We start from the raw sequence: 19,749 nt of genomic DNA on the forward strand, positions 1-19,749 counted from the left end.
CATTGGTCGCCATTCTGTGGATTCTGTAATCCCGTAACTCGTCGCCACTGTAAAGTCCTGTCCCTGCAGTACAGACTCACACGAGGCAATGCTGAAGTCAAGGTCACTCAGGACCTGCATCTTTATTGCACAGCTCTCGAATGGCACACTTGCCTGAGACCTGCCTTTATATACCTGTGTGGAACAGGTATATCCAGTGTCTCCTGCAAGTGCACCCCTGGTGGTAAGGTAAGCTTGTGGTTACAGGTCATATCTGGTTACAGTCATGTATAGCATGGTAAGATACAGTTATGTACAGTAGTGTGAGATACATGACTCAGAGAGCAAATAACAACAGCCTCAATTTATATAGCACCTTTAGTGTCGAAAAGTGTGACCAAAGGTGTTGGAAAAGATAAGGTGGGACTAAAAGGAGGGGCAGATGGTGGGCATGTGGAGAAATTTTGGGAGTGTGTTCCACAGAGTGAGGCTGAGGCAACGGAAGGCACAGGCTCAGTGAAGGGGGCTAGTGATGGGAGGGGAGGGGAGGGGACAAAGGATATGCTAGAAGCTGGAAGCAGTCACAGAAGTAATGAAGGACAAAGGATTTAAAGACAAGGAGGAGAATTTTAAATTTAAAATGTTGACCGATGTGACATCATGGAGATGGACTTATTGGGGATCATTTTCAATTCAGGCAATGGGTGGGTATCAGGCAGCATGTTTAAAGATAACATTTTAATTGTCTTTGATATCGTTGAAAAACTGGCCGATACTGAGATGAAAATCATCCCACTCAACTCCTGACGTACGATGGCGATTTGAATAGAGATAAGGGGCGAAATTCAATACATTTGCGTCTCCTGTTAGCAGGGGGTGCGGGGGGTGCGCAGGAGGAATGCATTACCAACCGGGCGCGGTGCTGACAATGAGTCCCGCCTTATTGAGTGGGAGTTTAGTGGCGCGTTACGGCTTTGCGCCCTGATCTCCTGCGCCTGGAGAGCGTGACGTCATCGTCGCACGCATCGCCCCGTTAGCATTCCGGCCCTGAAATTCACTTCCGCCCCTGCAGCAGCATCGGGCGAAAATACCGGCAGCTGCAGGAGGTGTGCATCGGGCGGTCGGCTGCTACCGGAGCCATGATTAATGGCGAGGTGGCCAAGGTAAGTAAAAAAAAACCTTAGCTTGCTTTTTGTGGTGCTGCTCCGTTTACTTCACGGGGTCCTGGCCACTAGCGTTCCTTTTTCTTTCATTGCAGAGTTGGCAGCGTGGGCCTTTCCCTCTAAGGGACGGAAGGGCCCTTTAGACACGGGAGCGCTGCACGGCCCAGTGTGCAACGTGCTGAGGTGTCCGTCCCATTAGCGCTCCAAGAAGGATTGGGTACACTTGATTTGGCGCTCCACCTCCTTCCTGGGGCGGTAAACCACATTTTTTGAGAGGGGGGAAAACTTTAGCACCTAGCACTAAGTTTCCCGACTCTCAAATGGTACCACCCCCAAACGGGGTGATAATGAATTTTCCCCCAGTTGTGTATATCACGGGCTATTTGCTTTAAATGTCCCTTCAGGTTTCTTGGCCAGTTGTATCACACAATCAATGGCTGTTTGGCAGTATTGTGTGACTACCTGTGCCATTATCTCAGCTGCTTCCCAATCTTTTGATCGTGCTTTGCTTCCTTTTGAACAAACTGTTTCCCAATATAATTACCCAATTTTCTCATCTCATTGCAGGTCTGCGTCTAATTGCTGAAATTCGACCTTTTCAGTTAAATTTCGTTCTGTCTCCTGCTGGACTGCTTCCCTGTTCTGCAGTCCTCACACCTTGTACTTTAGTTCTTTATATTTTGTATCCCTTTTCCGGGCTCTCCGTGTCCCTCGGGGTTAGCTGCTTCCCACTGAGCTAATTGTTGTTTAAATTATGTAAGCTCTACACTTAACTTTTGAGTGTGAAAATACGTTCGTACCGCCAAGGAAGAAATGAAATCTGTCCACTTGCAGGCTTCTTAAAAGTATTGTTATTGGACTACTCTTTCTTCATCATAGCATCATGCAATTGTTTTGAAATTTCAGGAGGCAACAGCTCCAGTTCATTGGTCATGATGACTACATCAGGTTTAAACATTGATTGAGACTACATTCAAGATTTAAATAAATTCATTTGGTCAATCCAGTGGTATGTCTCTTTAAGTTAAATTATGAAGAGCAGGGGCAGTTTGAGACATCTTGCTCTCTCAGCAAGTTTGTGCAGTGACTAGCTCCAGCCCTTTCTCAGAGACGATTCCCTTCTCTCTTATATACACCTAGCAGAAGCGTGAGTTCGGGGCCCAGAAAAGGCGAGGGCCCAGGGGCAGCACGGGTCAGCCCACACTGCGATATGAGTGTGCGCTAGGTCTGTGCAGCAGAGCTGGTCTCCAGTCGTCTTGGTTAATCCTTGCCACTGGACCAAGACCTAGCTCTGTCAAGCCCATGTGGTGGCTGATGTGCAACGGCTCCACATGTTTAAAAAAAATCCACGCACAAGCATCTTCCACCCTTCAAGATGTAGTTCGGGACCTGGAATATTAGGTCCTTCATTGAAACACCTGTGAACTCATCCCTTTTTGGCGTGGAAGCAAGTTATTCTCATTTCGAGGGACTGCCTATGATGATGATAGAACGGTTTATGACTCAGCTAACACATATCAACAAACACAACTTATCCAAATACTTTGATCTTTGATTCCTCAGCAATAGTTCAGCACACGCAGTTGCTTTTGCAAATTACTAATGTCATGTATTCAACTGTCATTGTAATCCATGTATAAACTGACCTATGTTGTACACTGTGAGAACACTGACCACTAGGTGGTGAACTTGTGAGAGACACTCCTAACCTGGACTTTCAGGTATAAAAGGGGAAGCTCCACCCACCTTCATCACTTCAGTGTTGTAATAAAGGTAACTGGTCACAAAGTGACCTTCTCTCTAGTATGGGCCTCATGTGCATTTGTACTGTATAGTAAGGACATATCATTTTCAATGACATCAAGTGAATTAATTCTGCTGAAAGATTAATCCCAGTTTAATAGAGCCCCCACAAAATCTTGGGAGATTCAAATCATTGCCTAACTAAGTGTATGAACACTTGGATTGGTAAACCCATAAGCCTTGTGAGGAATATTAATCAAAGGATACAAACAAATCTTTAACTTTTGTACCTTAACTTCTCATCAAAAAAAGTGCCAGAGAATTTAATGTCTACATATAGGGAATTGCTATATGCTTAAATGTGGCTTGTTTACTGACCCTGCCATTAACCCAACCCATTTTCCTGGTTTAGGGGTGATTGGCTATGCAGGTGACACCTGGTATTGTAGTGACACGTAGCGAGCACACAAGGGCAGGCTCGACACACCCCAAAGAGGTAAAAAGAAATGTTTTAAAAATTTCAGAGTCAATCCTTTGCTTAGAAGGCTTTTGGGACCATGGCCAGGTACGAACAGGGAGCAGCTTAGGAAACCTCCCCCCTCCCCACCCACCTCCACCTCCCAACAGGCAGGTGGGTCACAGAATTTCCAGCAGGAATGGCAGACAAGCCAAAATGGCCAAGATGTGCCCAAAATGATGCTTCTGCCCACCTGACCATACAAATGAGGTGCTTTCCCACTGACCTCTGAAACTCTGGCGGGGTTAAAGCTGAGGGCACTTCCGGGAGTGATACTCGTGTCCATTAGGATTATGACGCAAGGAATTTCAGGGTGTGTTTGTGGAAGAGGAGAGATGTGAAGAATTATGGGCTAGATTTAGGGCTTTGGTCATTTCGGGGCGGTAACGTCGGAGGGGCGGTAAAATGTGCGCCTGGGAACAGTTTGCGCCTTAGTCAGCAAAATTGGTTAGCTGGGCCCTGAGTGTGGGGCGGGGCGGTAAGGGAGGCGTTGCACACCTCTCTTAGGGTGCTTGGCCGGCTGAACATGCGAAAATCCCGAGCTAAACAGCCGGCCTCGGAGCGCTCGGAGGCCTGGGGAGAAAGAAATCCCTGAAAAATACCACCAAAAACAGTCCCATAAGTAACTCACGCCACCACAACATAAATCTTAGAAAAAATAAAATCAAAAACAGTCACACTTACCTGAGGTTGACATTACTTACCTCACTGCAGTCGCTACAGCTCAGACCGCCCACTTTCACAGACGGTCCCAGCACGGTTTTCTATGGAGCGCTACGGATCGTGCGGGAGCCAAAAATTGAGTCAGTGTCGCAACCAGGGGCATTGCACACCAACTCGCCTCTTCCGGGCGGTAATGCTCCGTGCCCCACCGAAACCGGCCCTAAAAACCGGGGCGCTGAAAGCTAGCCGTCCGCCGAGAAGAGCTTCCCACGGCCTTTGCCGCTCCTCCGGGGCAAAAACAAGCAGCAACATATGGAAAATCCAGCCCAACTATCAACGCTGCAGTCGCCCTGACAGCACAGATCACAAATTAAGTCCTTCAATGCCTTTGGTGTCTTCACATTGTAAATTATTCACTCCCCAGTACAGATCAGACCACAATGTAAATTGAACCCATTTACAAATCATTTCTACCATACTTGCCAGGAACAACAATCTGTGTTTTGGAACTCTATTTACAGGAAAATGTATTGACATGGGATGAAAACTGAGAAATACGATAGTGAGATAAAATAGGCGTAAGTCTAGATCTCTGTGTCTCATTAGTAGTCCATAAATAGAATACAACCATTTTGCAACTGAGATAGTAGGAGTAAATATGCCTGCTCCAAATTTTGGCCTCTTACCAGCTCAAGGCCCAAGGCCCAATTTCAGGCCGAACCTTGGGCCTCTCAGTTTAAGTTGCAGATAAGTTTCTATCCCTAGGAGTTTTAGTAGATTCAATCCTCAACATGTCCAACCAATACAGAACAGCAACCAACAACGGCAATAGATTGTTGAACTACATAGGTGAAACAATAGAATACAAGTCAGAGGAAAGTAGTTTTCAAATTGTATAGCGCTCTGGTCTGTCTGCAGCTTGATACAAGGGAGACAGAGTATACAAGCAAGTTGTGGTAATGAAGAAGGTCATTCCAGGAGCACAACATCAAATTAAACTGTGAGAGTCAGACAAGAGAACACAGGTTCAAACTAGTAAAATGTAGATTTGGGACTGATAACTGCCAGTTCTTCACCCAATGAGTGATCAACACTTGAAATGAACTGTCAGATGGAGTAGCGGAGGGGAAAACCCTGCAATAATTAGGTGCAGCAAGGTCTTGCTGGATGGATGAATTAAAATGAGCTGGAATGCTTTCCTCATCTGTAAGTATTCTGGAATCTTGTTATATATCTCCAAAAAGTCACTTCTCAAGGACTCCAGCTGTTTACACTGTACATTAATGATTTAGACGAGGGGATTAAATGTATTATCTCCAAATTTGTGGATGACACTAAGTTGGGTGGCAGTGTGAGCTGCGAGGAGGATGCTATGAGGCTGCAGAGTGACTTGGATAGGTTAGGTGAGTGGGCAAATGCATGGCAGATGAAGTATAATGTGGATAAATGAGGTTATCCACTTTGGTGGTAAAAACAGAAAGACAGACTATTATCTAAATGGTGACAGATTAGGAAAAGGGGAGGTGCAACGAGACCTGGGTGTCATGGTACATCAGTCATTGAAGGTTGGCATGCAGGTACAGCATGCAGTTAAGAAAGCAAATGGCATGTTGGCCTTCATAGCGAGGGGATTTGAGTACAGGGGCAGGGAGGTGTTACTACAGTTGTACAGGGCCTTGGTGAGGCCACACCTGGAGTATTGTGTACAGTTTTGGTCTCCTAACTTGAGGAAGGACACTCTTGCTATTGAGGGAGTGCAGCGAAGGTTCACCAGACTGATTCCCGGGATGGCGGGGCTGACATATCAAGAAAGACTGGATCAACTGGGCTTGTATTCACTGGAGTTCAGAAGAATGAGAGGGGATCTCATAGAAACGTTTAAAATTCTGACGGGTTTAGACAGGTTAGCTGCAGGAAGAATGTTCCCAATGTTGGGGAAGTCCAGAACCAGGGGTCACAGTCTAAGGTTAAGGGGTAAGCCATTTAGGACCGAGATGAGGAGAAACTTCTTCACCCAGAGAGTGGTGAACCTGTGGAATCCTCTACCACAGAAAGTTGTTGAGGCCAATTCACTAAATATATTCAAAAAGGAGTTAGATGAGGTCCTTACTACTAGGGGGATCAAGGGGTATGGCGAGAAAGCAGGAATAGGGTACTGAAGTTGCATGTTCAGCCATGAACTCATTGAATGGCGGTGCAGGCTCGAAGGGCCAAATGGCCTACTCCTGCACCTATTTTCTATGTTTCATAACTAAGTTCTTTGTTCCTAGATCCCGAATATTTCGGGATCATGTCTCACGATCAGAACTGGACACAATATGTCGACCATAACTGTGGTCTGACCAGAGAACTATTTAGTTTGGTCATGACTAAGTTGTATTCTACTGCTTTGGCTATATAGAGCATTCTTTTGGCTTGTTGATTCCTGTTCCACAGTTATTTGGCATGTAACCATAGATTGTCCAATCAGGAATGTCTTTAGAAATGACTTTAAAAAACTATACAGAAACCATTTATTAGTTTCATTGGTGTACAATAGACAGTTTATCAGTAAATTAAATATTTTTGAATATTGAAAGTTTTTAAAAGGTGTCCTTGCACCTAAAGAAAAAGCTTAATTGTAAGAGCCTCCTAGAAGGCCCGCAAACAGGCGCAATTAGCAGAAACGTGCCATGGTGATTAATTTGATCAGTTTTGTGGGTGGGCCGGCTTCCAGCACAATGATTTTTAAACCAACGCAAAAGTTCACAGAAACTTGATTTGCGCTGGACCTAATTTTGTGCTTGAAATTCCTCGAACTTTTGCACTGGGTTTGGCCGATTTTGGATGAATTGTTTGAGGAAAAACCAGCGCAACTTAAACTCGAGGGCCAGGAGCTTGCACTAAGTAGAGCCTTTAACAAAGAAAAATATACCTAAGCAACTAACAGAAACGCAAAGAAAAACGGACACCAAACCAAAGAAGGAAAATTAGACCATTGCTGAAGCTGTTTACTTCTTTTTTTTTCTCTCCCATTGCCACTGAGGTGGTTGAAGAGTCTTGTGGCTATTGTTGAGGTGCTGCATTTTTTTTCTACTTCTCCTGTCATGGTGCCATAGTGGCTTTCCCATGGGAATTCTAATAAGGACATAAGAATTAGGAGCAGGAGTAGGCCATGCAGCCCCTAGTGCCCGCTCCACCATTCAATAAGATCATGGCTGATCTTTGACCTCAACCTCATTCCCGCCCGATCTCCATATTCCTTGATTCCCCTAGAATCCAAAAATCTATCTGCCTCAGCCTTGAATATAATCGATTCAGCATCCTTTGAGGTAGAGAATTCTAAAGATTCACAACCCTCTGAGTGAAGAAATTCCTCCTCATCTCTGTCTTAAATGGCCGTCCCTTCTCCTGAGAATATGCGCCCTAGTTCTAAACTCTCCAGCCAGGGGAAACAACCTCTCAACATCTGTCCTGTTAATCTCCCTCAGAAACTTATATGTTTCAATGAGATCTCCTCTCATTCTTCTGAAGAGTATAGGCCCAATCTACTCAATCTTTCATCATCGGACAATCCTTTCACCCCAGGAATCAATCTAGTGAACCTTTGTTGCACTCCCTCTAAGGCAACTATATCCTTCCTCAGATAAGGAATCCAAAACTGTGCACAATACTCCAGGTGTGGTCTCACCAAAGCCCTGTACAATTGTAGCAAGACTTCCTTACTCTTGTACTCCAATCCCTTTATAATAAAGGCTAACATGCCATTTGCCTTCCTAATTGCTTGCTGTACCTACATGCTAACTCTCTGTGTTTTCTGTACCTATATCTCTCTGACCACCAACAGTTAATAGTTTCTCGCCATTCAAAAAATATTATGTTTCCCTATTCTTCCTAGCAAAGTGAATAACCTCACATTTCCCCACACTATACTCCATCTGCCACCTTATTGCCCACTCACTTATCCTGTCTCTACCCCTTTGCAAGCTCTTTGTATCCTCCTCGCAGCTTACTTTCCCATCTAGATTTGTATAATCAGCAAACTTGGATACATTACACTCAGTCCCTTCATGTAAGTCATTAATATAGATTTTAAGTAGCTGAGGCTCAAGCACTGATCCTTGCAGCACCCCACTAGTTACAGCCTTCCAACCGGAAAATGAACATTTATCCCTTCTCTCTGTTTCTTGTTAACCAATGCTCTATCCATGCTAATATATTACCCCAACCCCATGAGCCCTTAACTTGTATAGCAACTTTTTATGAGGCACTTTATCAAATGCCTTTTGGAAATACAAATATACTACATTCATTGGTTCCCCTTTATTAGTTACATTCTAAAAAACTCCAATAAATTTGTTAAACACGATTTTGCTTTCATGAAACCTACATTCTCCTGCATCCTGCTTTTTGGAGAAAGTGGGGAAACAACGAAGGGAGATCAGGCAACTCACCTACTGCTATCCCTGTTGGGTTTAGATAGGATATTGTCATATATCCCTATTGCCCATACTAAGGTATTATAGGATAATATCCTACATCCTTTTCCTTTAACACAAGTTCGACGAGTAGGGCAACACTGTAAAATGTCTTGATTAATACTGTATTAAATCAAATCAATGAGATAATAAAACATAACCCCTTACATGAGGTTTATAATGAGATATAATTACCAATGATACTCACATACCCCAGGAAATATCATCTTTGCTGCATGCGCTAGCCTTAGCTGATGTAGAAGTGTCTTTGGACATTTTACTATGGTAAAGGCACTATATAAATGCAAGTTGCTGTTTTTAGCCTTTAGGAGTTTAATTCTTGTATATTTCATTAGTAGGACAATGTGTGGGTCAGATATCACTATCCGATGTGTGTCCTGCTGGCACAATTGCTGTTACCCTTTGTTGCGCCCACCTTTGATATTTTACCTCTTCCAATCTTTACTGCAAAAGAAGAAATGTTTTCTCGTATCTACAATGGCTTCTTCACACTCCCCCCTTCTGTGATTAAAAAGCCCATCTGGAACCGTTTTGCATCTCTCTCTCTAGTGTGTTTTAAACTCTTAATATTATATAATTCTACATAATGTCAATTAACTTACTCTATTTAATAATCTTAAAGGGTTGACGGTGGATAGGCCATGGCAAACATTTAAATTTCACATGGATGAACTTCAACAATTGTACATCCCTGTCTGGAGTAAAAATAAAACGGGAAAGTGGCTCAACCATGGCTAACAAGGGAAATTAGGGATAGTGTTAAATCCAAGGAAGAGGCATATAAATTGGCAAGAAAAAGCAGCAAACCTGAGGACTGGGATAAATTTAGAATCCAGCAGAGGACGACAAAGTGTTTAATTAGGACGGGGAAAATAGAGTATGAGAGGAAGCTTGCTGGGAACATAAAAACTGACTGCACAAGCTTCTATAGATATGTGAAGAGAAAGAGATTAGGGAAGACAAACATAGGTCCCTTGCAGTTTGAATCAGGTGAATTTATAATGGGAAACAGAGAAATGGCAGACCAATTGAACAAATATTTTGGTTCTGTCTTCACGAAGGAAGACACGAATAACCTTCCGGAAATACTAGGGGACAGAGGATCTAGCTAGCAGGAAGAACTGAAGGAAATCCTTATTAGTCGGGAAATTGTGTTAGGAAAATTGGGATTGAAGGCCAATAAATCCCCAGGGCCTGATAGTCTGCATCCCAGAGTACTTAAGGAAGTGGCCCTAGAAATAGTGGATGCATTGGTGATCATTTTCCAACAGTCTATTGACTCTGGATCAGTTCCAATGGACTGGAGGGTAGCTAATGTAACACCACTTTTTAAAAAAGGAGGGAGAGAGAAAATGAGAATTATAGACCGGTTAGCCTGACATCGGTAGTGGGAAAAATGTTGGAATCAATTATTAAAGATGAAATAGCAGTGCATTTGGAAAGCAGAGAAAGGATCGGTCCAAGTCAGCATGGATTTATGAAAGGGAAATCATGCTTGACAAATTTTCTAGAATTTGTTGAGGATGTAACTAGTAGAGTGGACAAGGGAGAACCAGTGAATGTGGTGTATTTGGACTTTCAAAAAGCTTTTGACAAGGTCCCACACAAGAGATTATTGTGCAAAATTAAAGCACATGGTATTGGGGGTAATGTACTGATGTCGATAGAGAACTGGTTGGCAGACAGGAAGCAGAGAGTCGGGATAAACGGGTCCTTTTCAGAATGGCATGCAGTGACTAGTGGGGTGCAGCAGCGCTTAGTGCTGGGACCCCAGCAATTTACAATATACATCAATGATTTAGATGAGGGAATTCAGTGTGATATCTCCAAGTTTGCAGATGACACTAAGCTGGGTGGCGGTGTGAGATGTGAGGAGGATGCTAAGAGACTGCAGGGTGACTTGGACAGGTTAGGTGAGTGGGCAAATGCATGGCAGATGCAGTATAATGTGGATAAATGTGAGGTTATCCACTTTGGGGGCAAAAACGTGAAGGCAGAATACTATCTGAATAGCGGCAGATTAGGAAAAGGGGAAGTGCAATGAGACCTGGGTGTCATGGCACATCAGTCATTAAAAGTTGGCATGCAGGTACAGCAGGCGGTGAAGAAGACAAATAGTATGTTGGCCTTCATAGCTAGGGAATTTGAGTTTAGGAGCAGGGAGGTCTTACTGCAATTGTACAGGGCCCGGGTGAGGCCTCACCTGGAATATTGTGTTCAGTTTTGGTCTCCTAATCTGAGGAAGGACGTTCTTGCTATTGAGGGAGTGCAGCGAAGGTTCACCAGACAGATTCTCGGGATGGCAGGACTGACATATGAGGAGAGACTGGATCGACTGGACCTGTATTCACTGGAGTTGAGAAGGGTGAGAGGGGATCTCATAGAAAAATATAAAATTCTGACGGGACTGGACAGGTTAGATGCAGGAAGAATGTTCCCGATGTTGGGGAAGTCCAGAACCAGGGGTCACAGTCTAATGATAAGGGGTAAGCCATTAAGGACCAAGATGAGGAGAAACTTCTTCACTCATACAGTTGTGAACCTGTGGAATTCTCTACCGCAGAGCGTTTTTGATGCCAGTTCATTAGATATATTCAAGAGGGAATTAGATATGGCCCTTATGGCTAAAGGGATCAAGGGGTATGGAGAGAAAGCAGGAAAGGGGTACTGAGGTGAATGATCAGCATGATCTTATTGAATAGTGGTGCAGGCTCGAAGGGCCGAATGGCCTACTCCTGCACCTATTTTCTATGTTTCTATGTAATCTGTACGGGCCTACCCCACATTGAGATATATAAGCGGAGATGCACATAAGCTTACATGCCCATGGAGTAGTGTATGTAGAGATTTCAATTCACCAGGGAAGCCAGGGTCAACGCACCCCATGTTGGGCAGGTACAAGTCACCCGACTGGAAAATCTTGGTTGCAGTGTGTGAAATCTACTTTTCTTCTAGATTTCTTAACTTCCCTTATAGCTATTCCAGGCGTCACCAAAGCAGCAATATTCAATGCACCCTGGTGGTAGGGTCCCTTGATGGGCTCAGGAAATCTGACAGTCTCAACTGGTGGGAACTATTTATTCTTTTGGAAAAAATCATCAGGGCAGTTTCATTGTTTCCAGACTTTTCTTAGTGCAGTTCCACTTTTCTGAGCCCACAGCAGAAATAATATGAAACCATCAAGGAAATACAGGGGGACAAAACATGCAGTTTTATGGAAAAATCTGAATGTGATCTGGGAACACTGAAACAAAATACAGTGAATTTAATAATTATTGCAAGCAGCCAACAATTCAACTTACCTTTATTTCCCCTCAACTAACAAATCTCTGGGTTCTGGAACCACTGCTAAATTTTCTCTAAAAATATCTTAGAAACGCAAAGCTAAAGTTCAATGTGGGAGATCAGTGGTTTAAAAAAAAACGCCCATCAAACCAGCACATTAATAAATATATGCAGTGAGATAACAACAAGGGGGAAATCATTGTGCTGGGAAAATATTTTAGAAGGAACTAAAAATAAGTTGGAAAGCTGATAAATTTGAGGTGCAACTGAAGAAAATTTCAAATAAATACACCTTTCTGGAAAGAAAGAACTTACATTTATATAGTAGCCTGTGCCTTCGCGGCCCCAGGATGTCCCAAAGCATTTTACAGGCAATGAATATTTTTGAAGTGTCATCACTGTTGTTATGTCATCTTCGTGGGAGGATTGAGGATTTGTATTTTTGAGATTAACTCAATTTTGATGGCCTAGCATTCAGCATTTCAGCAAGTTGTGGAAAGTCCTTACTCTACAGCATGAAACCACACGAGGCACATTCTGGGAACAAGGTCACTCTGTGACCTTAACTCTTTATTCACAGGACTCCAAGTGATGACCCTGCGTGGGACCTCCCTTTTTATACCTGTGTGATCAGGTAAGGAGTGTCTCCCACAAGTTCACCCCTTGTGGTCAAGGTGTGCATCTAGGTTGAGTGTACACAGTAATACAGTGGTGTTACATACATGACAAGTTGAATCTAAAGATACAATTCCAGTACCACCACTATATTGATAGCGCACAGAGGTTTCTGAGAATCTACCCTTCTGTGCAATCCACCAGCTCTGGACAGTGGCGCTCTTTCTCAAATTAACGTTATCTGTGTTTCATCAGAAGTCCAGTGTGGACGCAGTATAACTATGTTTCTTCTGTTGCAGGACATTACTGGGGCCCTATGGTGTAGATCGGAGAGTGCATTGTGTAGACTTTACCGACTGCGAGAATGGGCTGGGTAAGTCTTCCTGTGATACATCCAAAACCTTTCCTTTGTATTGAAGGAGAGAAACACTTGGGGAAAGTAAAGGGGTTTTCACCTTGTGCATATGAATTACACTCATTATTAAATTATCCCTCGTGTTCCTGGATGCTGAATCATAACTTGTAGCAACAGGAGATGTGACATTCTGAAGTCCTATAAGTTACAATCATACTTATTGCTCTTTATAAATGTATTTATGATCTTGCTATCCATAGCAGAGGAGGAAATCTTCCGTGATTATATCTGTTCACACATAAATATTTATAAGGTGTTTCTTTTCCCTCGCCAGTTTTTCTTCACCCATCTCATGGTTTGGCTTCTTGCTGGAGTTTGGTTCCACAAACGTTGGTCACACTCTGGTACCTCGACCTTGGCTGTATGACCTTGACAGTCGAAGATTATTTGGCTGTGCAGGCACCACAGCCAGTACCAATTCTACTCTAATCCAGAGTCCACACATTCCCAACGGAAGTCACTGAGCAGACATCATGAACCGCAATTATTGTTGATTTCCCCATCTCCCCCCCACCTCCCCTTCCTATCTCAGGGGCACAGAGACCAATCCCTTCACTGCTGCCAAGAACAGCTAACCCAACCCAGCACAGGCCAGGAACTGAACGTGGGATCTTTGTGGTTTGTATAGCTCAGCAACTTGTTGCAACTATTGGAAAAAATGTAACAATTAAACCTCATTAGTACAAACTCATGGGAACTTATAGCCAAGGGTCCATCTGATGCTGGCTGGAATTCTTCTGCTGGCCATCATGAAGCTGCAGCTACATGGAACACAGTTACAACGGGATGCTTGTAAGAAGAGAATTTGCCATAATGAGTAACAAATGCATAAGTCAATATGCAAATCCCATCCATTACTCTAATAATCTGAGGAGGTAGTTAGACAAGTTAAAATGAAAGGATGTGGTGAGGAGGCGGCTTGGAGTAAGATTCCTGCTTGCTGACTTTAGCTGTAACTGGTATAACATAAGAACATAAGAATTAGGAGTAGGAGTAGGCCATTTGTCCCCTCGAGCCTGCTCTGCCATTCAATGAGATCATGGCTGATCTTCTACCTCAACTCCACTTTCCTGCACTATCCCCATATCCCTTAATTCCCTTAATATCCAAAAATCTATCTTTCTCTGTTTTGATTTGAAGACTGGAGCACACAGTAAGGAAACAGCAATTCATACATCAGTTGTTTGGGAGCTGTTTGGATTAAAGATTGCTTATGTTTCTTGTTCTTTCTTATTATTTTTGTGCCTCTTCATACTACCTGCTCTTCCCGAATAAAGAGAATACCTAGGTGATCTGTCCCCTGTCAACAGCAGGCCACAAAGGTAAACATGTCAATGATGACTCCCTCCTAACTATATCTTTGTTCACTTCCATCCCCAAGATTAGGATCTTGTTACGTGGAAATAGGGGCATAAACCAGCATGTGTGCAGAATATCACTACACCCTGCCGCATCAAGCCACGTTTAAATAGATTTAATGAAGTAATTAAATTAATATTTTTTTCCCTTGAGTTTGTTTAACTGAATGAAACTCACCAGGCCAGCTAGCTCCGTACAATAAGACAAGGGTTAATGAATCAGTGTGGTCTGAAAGTTCGGCATTGGCTAATATGATCCAACATTACAAGCAAGAGAAGGGGAAAAAACTCAAGATGAAAATCAAGTATTCATCTACGAACTAAACGGCTTGTGTTCATAAATACAAGCTTAAATAAGAAAACTCCAAATGAGTATGGCAAAAAAAACTTGGCTGGGAGCGATGACTACTACTCGATGTAGATAAATATTTGATATTTTTTTGATTGTGTTATTTCCTAGGGTGAAGGGACACGGCATAGGAAGACCTCTACAATATATTGTTGTGTGATAAGCGATAGAGAAACTCCTGCATTATTCTGATGCTTTGTAGCGAATTACACATTCCTATATTGAACGATTAGGATGTAAGCAGGAGTGAGCTTGATTATTTACAGTAAACATCTAATACAAGGAAGCAGATGATCCTGATGTACATGGGCCAGGGTTAGGTAAATCAAATCATACAGATCTGTCTAATTGATCCTAAGCTGCTGTACTTATTGCTACTGTTGCCGAGTCCAGTGTCACAATTGGCCTATTTGCAAGACACTTATTAGCAGCATCAGTTATCACCGTACACATCAATGGAAATGTTGATTGAGTAAAATATTTGATTACATCTTTCCCTATATTTACTTCCAACTTTTTTTTAATTGAAATATATTAGTTTGGGATTTTTCAACACAAGGTGTTCATGTGAGGGGCTGTAAATTTGTCCAGGGTTTAAAAACTTAGCTCAACTGCTAGTGAATTAACAGTGAGAAAATTAAGGGCTGTCTCTAATTTTTAGTATTTCGATTCCAGGCAGGAAGTCAGCCATCTTTCCACTGGAGATTTCCACAATCTTCTTTTTCACTGACCTTTAGTGGATAACAGCTTTCATTATCTTAAACCGAGCACAATACATTTCCCTATTCGTGAGAGTCGTGTTGTTTCAATTGGTTGGTATTTATGCTTAAGCCTGATTTATCCTTGTACATGATCAGCCAGCCACCTTGGCTTGGTTTTACTACGTGCCCTTCCTTTCGCATTAGAATGGATTTAAAGAAATTTCATTTTCCATCTGTACTTACTAACACCGCTGAGTAGGGTTGCACAATTAACCCAACTTAACTCCTCTGCCATTTTTGAAAAGTTAGCCCTCTTGAAATCTAGTGCCAACACTGAATTTTTGGAAACTTTTGCATGACTGACCAAGTTGACTCTTACTTTGTGGTCACTGTTGCTCAGATTTTCCCCCAGATGGAGGTCTGATTCTATATCGGGGTCATCAGCGAAGGACTCACTCAAGTACTCAATTATCCCAAGCCACCTTATCAGATGATGAGTTAGAAAACATTCATGTATAATGTCTACAAATCTTACAACTGACCTGCCCACCACAATAGATGGTTCACATTGGACCACTGAATGCTTGTGAAGTTAAGCTTCCATTATGAAAATGTGACCAAACTCAGATACATCAGTAATTTGTGTCCATAGTGCCTCGTCATAATGGACTCATTGACCTGAAGGTCTAGAACAAGTGCTAGCGATCATTTTGAGGTCATTAATTGTTCCAGTTGAATCCAGATAGCTTCAGCTGTTACATCAACAACAACCACTTGCATTGATATAACGCCTTTAACATAGTAAAACGATCCAAGACATTTCACAGTAGCAATTCTCAGACAAAACCTGACACCAAGCCACATAGGAGATATTAGGACAGATGATCAAAAACTTTAAGCCTGGTTTCACCCCCACTGTAACAATGTGTTCACTCACAGACTCTCTCAAAGATATTATAATTTGTAACAGTTTGACTGAGAAAGTATTTTATAGCTCTAACTATGCAGAAATCAAGAAAGGAATGGTAAGGTAGATTATAATATTTAATATCTCTGACTTCTGGTTTGGTGAGAAAATGCCTTTTTTAACCATCTGTTTATTCGATAATTGAAGTGTGGCCGACTTGAAGAAGTCACTTCATGATGAATAAAACTTGTATTTATCCACACTCAGTCAACTCCCATGTCTAATTGAGCTAAAGAGAGAGACGGTAAAGGAAGGAAAGATAATGGATGCAGGAACACAATGCAGAGTATCTATTAGAACTGGCCAGATTTGTAATGTAAAGTATAAGTACCTTTTCCCCTCTGTGACATTACCCATCATCACCAGTGCTTGGTGCCTCACCCTGTGATTCTTTCTGAACATCACTATCTACTTCTCCGAACATCAGTGTACCTGTGCTGGTGACTTCTTCAAATGTGGGCAGGGATAATTGGTGCTCGTTAAGTTGACCAGGATCCAACATAATGGTCTCGGCCCCTTGTTCTCTCCATAGTGCCTGAGAGTTGAGCATAACTCAAGCTTATAGAGAGGTACAGCGTGGCCTCTCTATTCCATTATGATATAAATAAAGTAATCTGTATAACTCTGTTATTTTCACTTCTAATGCATTTTTAGCTACATTCTTTTAGCTACATTTCTCAGCCAGTACAAATTATTTGTGTTATGTATGTTAACTGGGTTTTACCTGCCACTGGAGGGCGCGACTGTCGGAGTCCTAATGGTCACTGGCAGACATGTGCAAGCCGTGTATAAAATGTTGGCAGCCATGTTGAATCCCCACTTTGAGAATAAATAAACTGGAGTAAGGTCATGCCTGAACTAGCTCACCGTACTTAGCCTCATGGAGTTATTCGATACTTAACAATTTGCATATACAATCTTCACTTACGTAGATCTATGTCCAGTTCTATATCCTGTGATATTCCCTTATGCTCTTCTTTAAATGGTGTAACTTTTTCTCTCTTCTGTCCATGTCCTTTTAGTCATTGTGTTCACCACATTGCTGAGGTACTCTCGAGCTTCTATCCTTTGCATATTTGCACCAAAAATGTCTTTGTGGTGCTCCATTCCAAAACTCATGAGGTCTTCTAACATCTCGCCACTCAAACTAAACTATCAATGCTGAGCCTACTCTCTGCTACAATTGCACACTCCTTTCCAACACTAATGCTGGGTAACTTGTTTGTTGGCTAGTTGAAGAGTATTAAAGGGTCATTATTGCAGGAGTGTCAATGACTGCCTACTAACTTTTTATTGCCGTTTTTCAAATTTTTTTCTCATAAATTGCACATTTCAAAATAATGCAATCCAGTGATTTAGTCAGTGGTTCGTTAGTGTCAACAAACACGAGCAGGTCACCCATTGTCAGAAAAAGACAGGAAAGTTGGCCTTCAGGAGATCGGAGGGAATATTTGTCTGGGTAAGTTGCGCCCACAGTTCTTCCCCATCGATTGGAAGTTCTATTTCACATTTAAATGATTAAATCTTCTGTTAGCTACTTGAACGCTTAGAAAAACTGGATTATTGCTGCTTTGAAATACAGAATGGATACTCCATAAACAGCAATTTAACTCAATATGGGACCAACAGAAGCCGTATCAGAACATCTGATTGATTCAAATTTATTCTATGTTGCATTTTTTATTGAGTGTAAGAATCACATCTCACCTAGGTTGTCTAACTTTACTGGGACTGGACTACCAATGAGGATCCTTTACATTTGGATTCCATCCGCAATCCCAAACAAAACTTGGTGTCATAATAAAAATACAACCAAGTAAAGCAATTTCAAAAACAGTTAAAATGTTGGGACCTGGATATTGGCACATTCCACGTCTAACAATATGTACACTGCAGAAATCATAAAATTGATAGTTTTAGTGTGAATAAAATGTGATTGCAGGAATTAAGGTGATTGGAGGAGTAAAGGAGCTGACTGGGGAGGAGTATGGTGTGTATGTGAAAAGGATCCTGCCTGCTGGTCTAGCTTCAGTTGACGGTGAGTGGCCATTTTACCGACACTGGTTATTATTCATGTGATGTAACACATTTACCGTGCCACTAGAAGCATTACAATATTCAGATAATTATTTCATGCTGACTTACAATACAAGGCCAACTTACTTTTATATAGAGCCTTTAATGTAGAAACACATCCCGGGGCGTGATCAAAAAAATGGACCCTGAGCCAAAGAAGGACATATTAGGGGCGGTGTCCAAAAGCTTGATCAAAGAAGTGGGTGTTAAGGAGGGTCGTAAAGGAGGGGAGGGATTTAAGAAGAGAATTCTAGCGCATGGGGCCGAGGTGGCTGAAAGCATGGGACACAGACTTTGAGGCAAAGGGAGGAGGGAATGCAGAAGAAGCCAGAGTCAGAGGAACAGAAAGTTGGGGAAGGACGAGGTGAGGGTGAGTGTAGGATTGAAGAGTGTTATAGGGATAGGGAGAGGGCGAGGTTACAAAGGGTGGGAATTTTAAGTTTGAGGTGTTGGGAGACTGGGAACCAATACGAAGACAGGAATGGGTATGTGGGACTTGGTGTGTGATAGGATACAAACAGCAGAGTTTGCATGAGCTGAAGTTCATGAAGTGTGATGGGTGTGAAGCTGATCAGGAGAGTACTGGAATAGTCGAGTCTAGAAGTGGAAAACGCACATATGGTGGTTTCAATGGCAGATGGGCTGAGGCAGGGGCAGAGACAGACGATGCTATGGGGATGAAAGTAGGACATCTTTGTAACAGAGGTGCTACAGGGTCAGAAGCTCAGCTCAGGGTCACATGCAACACAGAGGCTGCAGACAGTTTGGCTAAACCTGGGACTGGCTAGAAAGATATCATGAGCTGTCACCAGGCTAACGAATGACATCATGAAGGCTGGTTCTGGCCACGCCACTTGTACTGGGCCCTGGATCTGAATGCTCACTGATCAGTGGGAGGGCAGACCTGATGGTATTGATTAGATCCTTCAGACCCTGAGAGATATTGCCCAAAGCTTTCAGAAGCCACTTTCCATCATTCTCTCCAAATGGGTCCCTAAAGCCTAAGGCCAGTAATCAAAGCACCCACTTAGGATGTACTGACTGGTCTGGAGGCAGACTGGTCCAGACAGTCTGCACCTGGGCAGCACCGGAAACAATGTCCTGGGGGAGTGTTTGCTAGTGCTATTGGGGAGGGGTTAAACTAATATGGCAGGGGGATGGGAACCTATGCAGGGAGAGGGAGGGAAGTAGAATGGGGGCAGAAGCAAAAAGAAAGAAGAAAAGTAAAAGTGGAGGAGAGAGAAACCCAAGGCAAAAATCAAAAAGGGCCACATTACAGCAAAATTCTAAAGTGGCAAAGTGTGTGAAAAAGACAAGCCTGAAGGCTCTGTGCCTCAATGTGAGGAGTATTCATAATAAGGTGGATGAATTAACTGCGCAGGCAGCAATTAACGAATATGATATAATTGGCATCACGGAGACATGGCTCCAGGATGACCA

General features: G+C 42.7%; 1 protein-coding gene across 1 annotated transcript in view; it reads left to right on the forward strand.

Annotated features, from left to right (window-relative positions):
* Window positions 1–1,063: 1,063 nt before the first annotated feature.
* Window positions 1,064–19,749, forward strand: part of LOC139225891 (syntaxin-binding protein 4) — an 85,058-nt gene continuing 66,372 nt past the window's right edge. Inside the window, exons 1-3 of the mRNA XM_070856757.1 lie at window positions 1,064–1,142; window positions 12,743–12,816; window positions 18,176–18,271. Coding sequence (XP_070712858.1) covers window positions 1,126–1,142; window positions 12,743–12,816; window positions 18,176–18,271 — 187 coding nt within the window. The 5' untranslated portion in view covers window positions 1,064–1,125. The remainder of the gene's footprint in view (window positions 1,143–12,742; window positions 12,817–18,175; window positions 18,272–19,749) is intronic.

This window comes from Pristiophorus japonicus, chromosome 15, assembly GCF_044704955.1.
Source record: "Pristiophorus japonicus isolate sPriJap1 chromosome 15, sPriJap1.hap1, whole genome shotgun sequence".
NCBI lineage: Eukaryota > Metazoa > Chordata > Chondrichthyes > Pristiophoridae > Pristiophorus > Pristiophorus japonicus.